We start from the raw sequence: 11306 nt of genomic DNA, 5'->3' as shown, positions 1-11306 counted from the left end.
ATGGTCCGATACAAAACCTGGTTATGGCTTTCTATATCAAAAGCAGGGTCACAAGTTACTGTGCTCTCCATAGAGGTACCTGGGGTATATTGTGCAATAGAGACAGATAAAGTAGGGCATTTAGTGGTTGCTTCTGGCATGAAATTCTGACATTTACTTTGATGGAACTGCCTGTTACCCATTAAAACCAGCACTGTGAGGAAGTAACTGAGGAAGTCCAGTCACATGTCCTGTGGCAGGCTCCCTTGAACCTCTGCTGGGGTTTGTGTCAGCTTTCCAGTGCTCCATCATAGCCTGGAGCTCTGTGTGGGCATTATAGTAGCTTTGGTACTTGCCTTCCTCATTACCAGTCATAATGCAGCATGGACCCTAAGTGGGCCTTATCTTTGTAATACATGAGGGCTTCTGCTGAAATCAGTTTGACAAGTTTCACTCCCATGTTGGATTAGTACCAGACCTCATTTTAAAAGAGGAATCAAATGTGAATATTACAGGATTAACAGAGATATGGCTTGATTTTGGAGTCATAAGCAGTAAGGCTCTCTGAACTTTGCAGATAATGAACAACTGAACAAAATGGCCCTGCAACAAAGTCCTTCACCCTTCTCACTGAGAGGCAGCACAGATCAGAGTGTATTAGCCTATACTGAGCTCTGCAGAGCTCTGTCAGAACAGTTTCTGACATAGATACATCTACTCTGAATAAATGGTAGTAGAAGGAGGCTAAGCAGAGGGGGAGCAACAATTGCTTATTGTCATGGGTTATAAGAAGGCAGCATTTTGTGTGTGAAGTCATAGGCAATTTGTAATCTAGGTGGATTTAAAAGTTAGAAGCAGGTTCTGTTGCTTCATCTTCTCCTGAGCCATTCTCTGCATATCCTTAAAATCACATTACATGGGGTTGGATTTTTTTTGGCATGCTTTTCCTGCACACTGGATGGAAGTATCATACAGCAAGCAGGGAGCAATGCCTTTTCAGAAAGCATAAATCCTGAACACACAGTGAATGTTTTCTGTAAACTCACTTTTCTTCCTGCATCAGCTACTCCTGTTTGGGGAAGGAGGAAATGAGTAAAAAAAAAATTCTGGAAGCAGGTTCTTTCATGTGTGTCTTCTGTGGTCAACTCTGTCTTTTCCTTCCCAGACTGCAATCAAATGGGCAGAAGGTTTCTGCCTCCATTTAGAAAATATTTATATAAGTCTTCATCCAAATCTGCTATAAAGACAACTTTAAATGTTGAATTCCACTCTGGAATTTATCTGTCTTAATATGATTACTAATTAATTTGGATTGCTAACTGTTCATGTTTCTGAAGAGCAGTGTCCTGAGAAATTGCCGGCTGAAAGATAAAATATCAGATTCTGGACTTTGAAAAAGCATGCCTGCACTTGCTGGTTTATGTTCCTAGAAAAACATGTTTCATGATCTTATTTGCTAGGAATGTCAATTCTATGAAAATCTGAGGTGAAATTACAGAAGGGGATTGCAATGTAAATAATTGAAAGTTTTTCTTCAGATTCCTTTATTTAAAAAATGCTGATTTTGACATAAAATAAACACCTGGATTCTTTAATTGGAAACCAAATTGCACAATGCAATGTCAATATTTACAAGGAGGGATAAAAACAGAAAGTTTTTCACAATATTTTGTCACATATTTGACCTTAAGGTATGTAAGGGAAAAGCAAAAGCATTCTCTGAACCATTAGTGGTGACCTTCATGAATTCATGGAATATGAGGGAGGTCTCAGTGGCCTTGAGACAGGCAAGCACAAGACTGGGCACAAGACTGCCCAGTCTTAACCAAGGAAAATGCTTGAGCAGAGGACACATAGTGAATCTCAGGTCAGTTAAAGGGATGATTCTCAACTCAATACAGGAAGAACTTACTAACAAATAGTATGTAAGAACCTCAAGAATTGTAACAAGGTTCTTAGAAAGGTGGATATGGCAAAACCACACTTGCTTCTTTTTTTTTTGGAGTCTTTCTCCTGCTGGTGCAGAATGTTACAGACCTTACTGAAGTTGAGCGATGTGGCAGGGTCCCTGTAAGCAGAATAGGAGGGGTATTTTAAAGGAAATGAAGATTCCAAGGATGGTGCATAATTGGTTGGATAAACTATGCAACTGTGAGTTTTCGTAATCCCCTACTAAATTGAGAGAAGATGTCAAGCAGAGTGCTACAGGTGGAATAATCACATTAGCTCCAGGAAGGAGGGAATGGAGGTTTCTGCAAAGTCAGTAGAGGAAATAAGGCTGGGAAGGGTTGCAGGCATGTCACTTTGTTGAGTTTTTACTGAATGCTGTCACAGCTCTTCATAGCCATGAATTAAACAGGGTTTTGACATCGCAACATCCTTTTTAATAAAAAAAACATATTTTACACAGCATAGTCAGAAGAGCACAGGTGCAGCGTTCTTTTTCTGAGACCTGAAACGTGTTGGTATCTTGGTAAACAGAAGAGGGACACAATAATCTGCCTATGCACCATATACAAAACTAAAGCACAGCAGAGATGTGATACAGATTTAGCTAAAAGCACACAGGTTCTGCAATTGCGCATAGATCTGTTGGCTTACAGGCACTGTGAGCACTATTAGGTACATGAGGAGACTGGAGAAGAACATTTATTGATTTGTCAAACAGGTTTCCCATTTTATTCCTTATCTCTGGCCCTGCCTTCAGCATGCTTCAATACTGCATGTCAGATCAAATGTTGCTTTCACTTGCACTCCGGGCCATGCCAGAATGTGACCCTTGGCAGGCACCTAAGCTCACTCAGACTGCCCTGTGTATGGATCCTGTGTGCTGTGCTAAGGATGAGGCACTGCAGAGTACCACAATCACTTCTCAAAACACAACTTCAGTCAGCAAAACTAGCTGTTAAGTTGCTTTTTAAAATAGGCATTTCTGCCATTTCTGAAATTTTACTCAAAATCGCAGAAACATTAGGTAATACCACCCAGCTCTTCCCCCAGAGCATTGCTCAACGTTGTCTTGGCAATTGTCTTCCCTTTTGTCAAGAGCCCTCCAGCCCCACAGAGAAGCAGCACAGTTAATAATGCTCTACCTCTTGCCCCTCAGGACACTGAGACAAATGGATCTATTTAGCTTTGCTTCATGGTTCTCCTGCTGCAAGGAGAAACGAGGTGGTCTGCAGTAGGTACTTTGTACATACATGAAAAGAAATACCTTCACACTTCTGTGCTCAGTTTTACAGACTGCCACTATTAACTTGTGGAGGAGGGATAACTTTCTACTCCAGCAGCATTAAATAATTGTCATCCTGGAATGATGATTACCCAAGATTTATTGAGCATTTTCAGTGTCCTTAATGCCATGTAACCATATCCTTGGCATAAAAAGCATATCATGTGAGGCTCTGCACTTTGGATGTAGTCACAGATGTAGTGCAGAGGATGACTGTTAAAAACATTTGAGGGGGATATTTATGAAGCAGTAAGGTGACACACAGATTCAAAAACAGAACTTACGGAGCAGCACTGGATGGCATCTATGGATGAACACTTTTGTCTTTTGTCTAAAGAAAGAATGTGAAGCTAAGGCATCTTCTTGGGATATCAGTCTTTAATGCTTTTTCTCTCTGTTATAGTTTATACAATCAGTCACATCTCTGTTAATGCATAGAGGCATGAAAACAGATTTTAGTTAATTGCAATGTGCTAGCAATCAACTTTTAGTGGTTTGGAATTGGTCTTCAATTGGAGAATGATATTTGGGAAGCTAGGAAGAAAGGATAGTTGTCTTTTGTATGTCAGAGTGCCTTAAAAAGACATTGTTTTGCCTGTTTCCAGGCATGGAAGAAAGGCCTTGCACGTGATTTGTGCTTGTATGTATAATGCAATAGAAAAATACTCTAAACCTGCCTTTTCTGGGACAGTTCACAGCCTCCAGTGTGAGAGACATGACAGAGCCAGTAGTGGAGATGGGCTCAAGTTAGTGATAGGAAGGACTTGAGCTCACAGAACAGTTGAGAGTTGTGGCTTAGGCAAAGCAGTCCAAGGGCAAGACTGACATCAGCACTGTGCCAAGTAAAAGGCTTCTGAAGCAAGGGAAACAGTCAGGAAGTTACCTGCTTTACACCATTCTGTTGTTTAGGTCTGTCACAGTATTAACAGAAACTGAAACAAACTGAAACAAGCCTGTAGTAAGTGGATTGGATTTTGCCTTTCTTGTCTTAGCTTCAACTGTATCTTCTTGGAATGGGTCTGAATGGGTTTCAGGGGATGAGCAGTGCCACACTAAACCCTAAAGGACTGAATTACCTTAAATCATAATATGTAGCAAAATAGAAGTTATTATTTAAATTAAACTAATTCCCCTGTCTCTTCTTTACTACAGGTGGTGGATGTGGACTTTAAAACAGTGTGTCTCAACATCTCATCCTCATCTATTTTTAATCTGATTGCACTACGAAAGAAAAGCTGCTAATGGGATAAATGTTGAGACTTTACAAGAACTGACTTGAAGTACTGAAAGCCATTACTATTATTATTATTATTATTATTGTTGCTATTATTAATCAAGAAGAGCTTGAAGCTGAGTCTGTATCTGACCAGTCATTATCATTTTCACAGTAACAGTCATGGCAAGTAAACGAAAATCAACAACACCCTGCATGGTCTTAGCCAATGAGCAGGATCCAGATCTAGAAATGGTATCAGACTTGGAGGAAGGACCACCTGTGCTCACACCAGCAGATAACCCTACAACAGAGAGTGTAACAAGTGATGAGGATGCTCATGAATATGTGGATTCAGACAATAAGAAAAACACAAATAAAGTAGAAGGTGGTTATGAGTGTAAATACTGTACTTTTCAAACTCCAGATCTCAATATGTTTACTTTCCATGTGGATTCAGAACACCCCAACGTAGTATTAAATTCATCCTACGTTTGTTTAGAATGTAATTTCCTTACCAAAAGATACGATGCCCTCTCAGAACATAATTTGAAGCACCACCCTGGAGAGGAGAATTTTAAATTGACTATGGTGAAACGTAATAATCAGACAATCTTTGAACAGACAGTAAATGATCTCACTTTTGATGGGAGTTTTGTTAGAGAAGAAAATGCTGGACAGGCTGACTCTTCTGAGGTCCCCTCATCAGGGATCTCCATTAGCAAAACTCCTATCATGAAAATGATGAAAAACAAAACTGAGGCTAAACGTATTGCTGTTTTCCACAGTGTAGTTGATGACATTCCTGGTGAAGAGAAGGGAACTGAAAATGAGCCAAACTCTGAAGAAGTAGTAGAAAACCCCCCAGCAGCAGTTTCTGAGTCAAAACCAAGCCATTCAGTTGTTTGCAGTGCAGCAGATGTGGCTGGTGCAGTAGTGACCCCAGCACCAGTGCTTCAGCCGGGGGTGGCACAGGTTATAACAGCTGTTACAGCTCCACAGAACTCAAACCTGATTCCAAAAGTACTAATACCTGTAAATAGCATCCCGGCCTATAACACTGCTTTGGATAACAATCCCCTTTTGCTTAACACCTATAACAAATTCCCATATCCAACCATGTCAGAAATCACTGTTCTTTCCTCTCAAGCTAAGTACACAGAAGAGCAGATTAAAATATGGTTTTCAGCCCAGCGTCTGAAACACGGAGTGAGTTGGACACCAGAGGAGGTGGAGGAAGCAAGAAGGAAACAATTTAATGGCACAGTGCATACTGTGCCACAGACAATTACTGTTATTCCAGCACACATTTCGGCCGCTAGCAATGGTTTACCTTCAATTTTACAGACATGCCAAATAGTTGGTCAGCCAGGACTTGTCCTCACTCAAGTTGCCGGTACAAATACGTTACCAGTAACAGCCCCAATAGCTTTGACTGTAGCAGGAGTCCCAAACCAAACACAGTTACAGAAGAGTCAGATTCACAGTGCTCAGCCTATTGCAGAAACCAAACAAGTAGCTGCCATTCCAACCCCTCAGCCTATCAAAAATGAATCCACGCTGATGAATCCTGACTCCTTTGGCATCCGAGCAAAAAAAACTAAAGAACAGCTAGCAGAATTAAAGGTCAGCTATCTTAAAAACCAGTTTCCTCAAGACTCAGAAATTGTTAGACTTATGAAAATAACAGGCCTCACTAAAGGAGAGATCAAAAAGTGGTTCAGTGATACACGCTACAATCAGAGAAACTCAAAGAATAATCATGGGATTCATCTCAACAGTGATTCATGTGCCACCATTGTTATAGATTCAAGTGATGAAATGAATGAATCTCCAACAGGAGTCACTCCACAAAGCAGGTCATCTTGGGCTACTTTTCCCGATTTCACCCCACAGAAGTTCAAAGAGAAGACTTCTGAACAGCTGCAAGTCCTCCAAGCAAGTTTTCTTAATAACCCTGTCCTTACTGAGGAAGAGATGAATAGGTTAAGAGCCCAGACAAAACTGACCAGGAGAGAGATTGATGCCTGGTTTACAGAAAAAAGGAAATCAAATGTCTTGAAGGAAGAGGGAGCTGACACGAATGAAAGCAATGCTGGCAGCTCGAAAGTGGAGTCTGGAGAAACATCTGTGGGAGATGGAGCAGCAGGAACAAAATCAGGGTGTTCCACTTCAAGCAAAATAGGCAAAAAATCACCAGAGCAGTTGCACATGCTCAAAAGTTCCTTTGTCCGTACTCAGTGGCCATCTCCACAGGAATACAACAAGCTGGCAGAAGAAACTGGGCTTCCAAGATCAGAAATTGTGAGCTGGTTTGGAGATACTCGCTATGCCTGGAAAAATGGTGGATTGAAATGGTATTACTATTACCAGAGTGCCAATGCAAACAGTCTGAATGGCCAAGGCTTTTCAAGGAGGAGAGGGAGAGGAAGACCAAAAGGGAGGGGGAGAGGGAGGCCTCGGGGGAGGCCTCGGGGAAGCAAGAGGTTAAACTGCTGGGACAGAGGTGTGTCTGTCATAAAATTTAAAACTGGAACAGCAATCCTGAAGGACTACTATATGAAGCACAAATTCCTTAATGAGCAAGACCTTGATGAACTGGTAGCCAAATCTCACATGGGGTATGAGCAGGTCAGAGAATGGTTTGCAGAAAGGCAAAGAAGATTAGAACTTGGAATAGAGCTGTTTGATGAGAATGAGGAGGAAGAAGAAATGCTGGATGATCAGGAGGATGAGGAAGAAACAGATGATAGTGATACTTGGGAACCCCCCAGACATGTTAAACGTAAACTTTCAAAAACGGACTGATGTATAATTTGGAATTTGGGGGCCAAAAACCTATGAATTAGGTTTGATGTTATGATGAAGAGCCAAATGATTTTTCATGGCCTTCAGTTTAGCAAGCAGCTGCTTAGCATCTTCCTCCCACCTCAGAGTACATGGGCAAGATGCTACCTGTGCAGGCAAGAACTGTTTGCTTTGTTGCTACAAGAGATGAACATCCTCGGGCCTGGCCTGGGACAGGGGGTTACAAATCAGATCAAGTTCAGCTCTTCCTTTTCCACACTACTGATGGGAAGGTTCACGTTCATCATACACTTGACTGTTTCTCAATATTTTATTGCCTTATGTTGTTTAATTCCAAAAAAACGCAGACACTTTTTTTTTGTTGTTGCTGTAAGAGAACACTGCCTGCTTGTGAAGGAGGAAAACAGAAAAAACATTAGATGGATTTTGCAAACATCACTTCATCTGAAAGGTTTCAAGGCCTGGGTTTATTTCTTAAGGAAAGTGTTGAAAACAAAAGAGAAGGGGAAAAGTGACAAAAGGAACCAGTGAACCTAGGGGTGAGGATTGTTTGGTTTAAGAAAATAAGGTGATATCTGCACCTTTTGCATATCTTCAGAGTGTTTTGGGTTTACAGAACTTGGATTGAAATGTTCCTTGTTGATAATTATGAGCTAACTGAATGAGTCTGATTCTAGAAGATGCTTTTTGTTACAGTTAATCAGTGTATCCCACATCAATCTAATTTAAATGCCTGACAGACTTGATCCAGTTAGTAATGCTCAGTTCTACCTTGTGCATTCTTTTCTTTGTTGGACATGATAAAAGAAGTATCTATATTTCTAGCAAAAGAGAATAATTTCTTGAAATCTGACACTGAGTTTTAAGGTTAACATAAGACAAAAACTGCCTAAAAGTTGTTCAGAGTTGCTTAGGGGTTTGTAAGAGTACACAGATACAGAGATAAAAGGCATCTTTTGGTGCTAGTAAGAAAGGTTTTCAAGTAAGTTGTGGCAATTACATGGTGTTTAGTTCAAAAACAAAATGAAGTTATATGGCTTTTAGATGCTTAGTAATTACAAACATGATAGTGTTGAATTATTCTTCAGTGATAGCCCAGTCGAGTGATTTGTGTGCAGGTTTAACTATAAAACATCCTAATTGAACTCACCATTGTGCTGATTGCTCCTAGGACTGATGATGAGTGAACACACTTACTTCTGGAGCTAGTTTGATCTGCTTGAGCTGAACTCCAGAAGTAGTTTGATAGAAAACATTCCCATCTTAAATAAGTGTATATAAAATAGGAAAAAAAAAAAAAAAGCTATTTGGTCTCAATACCATGAAGTCATAGTGCAGTTTGAATTAGCAACTTCAAAACAATGGGCCAAATTCACACAAATTAGTTTAGGCAGATGTTTGGCATCCTAGAGAACTGATACTCTGAGGAAGACTACTTTGTATTCTTGCTACTGCCAGCCTGCATTTTTAGGGATAAGTTACTTTATATTTAGATGTCAAAAGATGGTGATGAATTGGTGCTGCTGTCACCAGCATTGTCTGCTTTTACATTGTCACTAATGGAATGGATACTAGCAATCTCCTTTTGCACATCTGTCAGCATCTTCTCTGTAGGCTTCTGAATCTGATGACTAATGAGGACAGATTAGTGCAGAGAAAATGGGACCTAATATCTCCCCATCTTCAAGAACCTATTCTAGAATTTTAGAATTAGTCTTCTGGATTGTGATAACTCAAAAAAGCCAAGAAAGCCCTTTTAGTGATTACTTTCTGAAGCAGAGCAGTCTGTGTTAGACCTAGTTTTCATATCTGATTGTGGGTGAAGCCCAGGCTAAAATAAGAAAGGGAATAGTGTCTGACAAAAAATATTGTTAACCTCCCAGACCCCTTCCTCTCTGGTCTCTTGTAGCTGCCCTTCTGTTCACAGATTGAATAAGCTCCCTGAGCTGCAGGAGGATGTTTCATATGAAAACCATTTACTGGGCGAGTTCTTCTGACTGTTTTAAGATTATTGGAGAGAAAAAGGCAATAGCTTAGGGTATATGTCATGTGTTTGATGATGAAACTATTCCCTGGCTTCCAAAGCTCAAGTTGGTGAGACACTAAGTGGCCAGCATTGCTAGAGAAGAATAGCCAAGAATCCCTCAATTTAACTTTGGAGTGGGACAGAAGCAAACCCATGTTGTCAGTATATTGCATGGGAGCGTTTATGGCACTGCATGTGCAGTGGTACAAGAGAGATCAAGATCTGACCTTTTCAGCATGGAGTTGGGAGGGATTCTCATTTGTGTGGTAATTGTGTGGATGATAGTAATAGTGTGCTGTTGTAGATGCCAGCAGATGAAAGAAAAACTCATGCTAGTTTCAAGCTCTTTTGGGAATACAGGGTCAAAAATCTGTGCTTGCTGAGTAGTAAAGAACAAAGCTAGAAGGAAAAGATGCTATTTTTAAGTTTCCAAAAATATTAAACCAAATCCTTGGGAATATGCCTCTAGCAAGCAAAATCTGGAGTTGCCTTAATCCTTGAAGTTGACCCAGAATTAATTTTCTTTAAAAAAAAAACAAACCAAAAAAAAAAAAAAAAACAAAAAACAGCCTGTCCAAATAAATATCTCAATTTTTGTTATGAGAGATTTATTTAGGTTAGCTAGGAATCCTTTCTTTTAAAAAATGGGGGAAAATACAAAGATCCAAGTTAATTACGTGATTTCAGCTGGGATATTTTCCACTTTGGCAGTGCTCTATTAAATAACTCAGCTACAATGGTAGGCCTTAGCACATCTGGTCTGAAAAACACAGGAAGAGGAAATACATTGTTTATCAAACTAAATATAGTTGGATTGGAGCTCTTCTTTCGGTAGAATGGCCAGAGACAGTAGCTGATGCATACTGGGCTAGATTTTCAGTTGTTGTAAATATTAGAGTTCCATGTATTCTACTGGTTATACCAGTATTTACAGCTCAATGCGAAAATTATCTCTTTGCAGAACATAAAATTTAAATTAAAACATATGCTGTGGATCAGCTAATGGGTGATGCAGAGTCTACACATAGCATGTTGGGCTACATGCACATTCTAAGCCTTTCAGTTGTTCCAAGGATGAGGAAAATCTGGGTGGGTTCAGCCTGAAGACAGAAGTTGTATGCGTTCATTATTGCCCATAATCTGACTGTTACTTCTGTTTGAACAGAGTCCATTAATTACCAGTCTGTTTCATGTTTACAATATGTGTATATTTGCACTGCACACTGGGAGAGAAGCAAACTCCTTCCAGAGGCCTCCTGCATCAGGACTGACAGGGGAAGCATTGGGAAGTGCTGTGGTCAGTTGTATCTCTGACCTGTGGTCATGGCTGGTGGGAACTCAAAGCTACTGGTAACAGTGGTTTAGGCCAGGTTCATCTCAGCCACCCTTAGGCTGCTGTGGGCACTGTACACTGTCACTGAGAGAAACAGAAATGGGTAGAAAGATGGGTAGAAAGGATATGGCACCTTCTCATTCTACCAGTCATATCCAGAAAACTCCCTGAGCTTAAGCATATAAGCAAGTGTCTTAATTTATTATGATTCTGAGCATCTCTGTGCTTATCAGCTGTGCACCCCTGCAAGCCTGGCTCCCTCTTAAAAGTTTGTACACACCTGCAAGGTGTTTTTGAAGCCATTTGGACTGAGTTGTACTGGAAGTGGGAAAGGAAGGGGAAAGAAAATACATCTGCCCAGGAGTGAGTGTCCATGTGATTTTTTTGATTTTCCTGCATCATAAGGACTATGTCTAGATGAACCTGTGGTATGTTTTCTTTATTTCTGTGGAGCTTCACCTCTTGGGTTTGAGCTCATTGTTAGCCAGGCTTCAGTGATTATCACTGACATGGAGACAAAGCATCTCTGATCTTGCTTAGATCTTACCTCTGGGTGGCTGATTTCTCAGTCTTCGTTGGGACCACTACATCAGAATTCAGTTGTGAGCATCAGTTCCTTTAGAGCTAAGCTAGTGCATTTCTCTTCATCTGCTATTACTGCCAGGATGACCTGCTCTCGTGATGCCAGTTGTGCTGTCTCTGGAATTCAGCTAAA

The 11306-nt window shown here is 40.4% G+C and overlaps 1 protein-coding gene across 1 annotated transcript; it reads left to right on the top strand.

Moving 5' to 3' along the window:
* The first annotated feature begins 4491 nt into the window (after window positions 1–4491).
* On the top strand, window positions 4492–7348 carry ZHX1 (zinc fingers and homeoboxes 1). Its single transcript, XM_062503807.1, has one exon. It carries the CDS (start codon window positions 4608–4610, stop codon window positions 7230–7232), a length of 2625 nt encoding a protein of 874 aa, XP_062359791.1. The 5' UTR covers window positions 4492–4607; the 3' UTR covers window positions 7233–7348.
* The last annotated feature ends 3958 nt before the right edge of the window (window positions 7349–11306 follow it).

The sequence above is a fragment of the Cinclus cinclus genome, chromosome 1 (genome assembly GCF_963662255.1).
Source record: "Cinclus cinclus chromosome 1, bCinCin1.1, whole genome shotgun sequence".
NCBI classification, from domain to species: Eukaryota; Metazoa; Chordata; class Aves; order Passeriformes; family Cinclidae; genus Cinclus; species Cinclus cinclus.
This window is presented reverse-complemented; position numbering and strand designations above follow the sequence as displayed.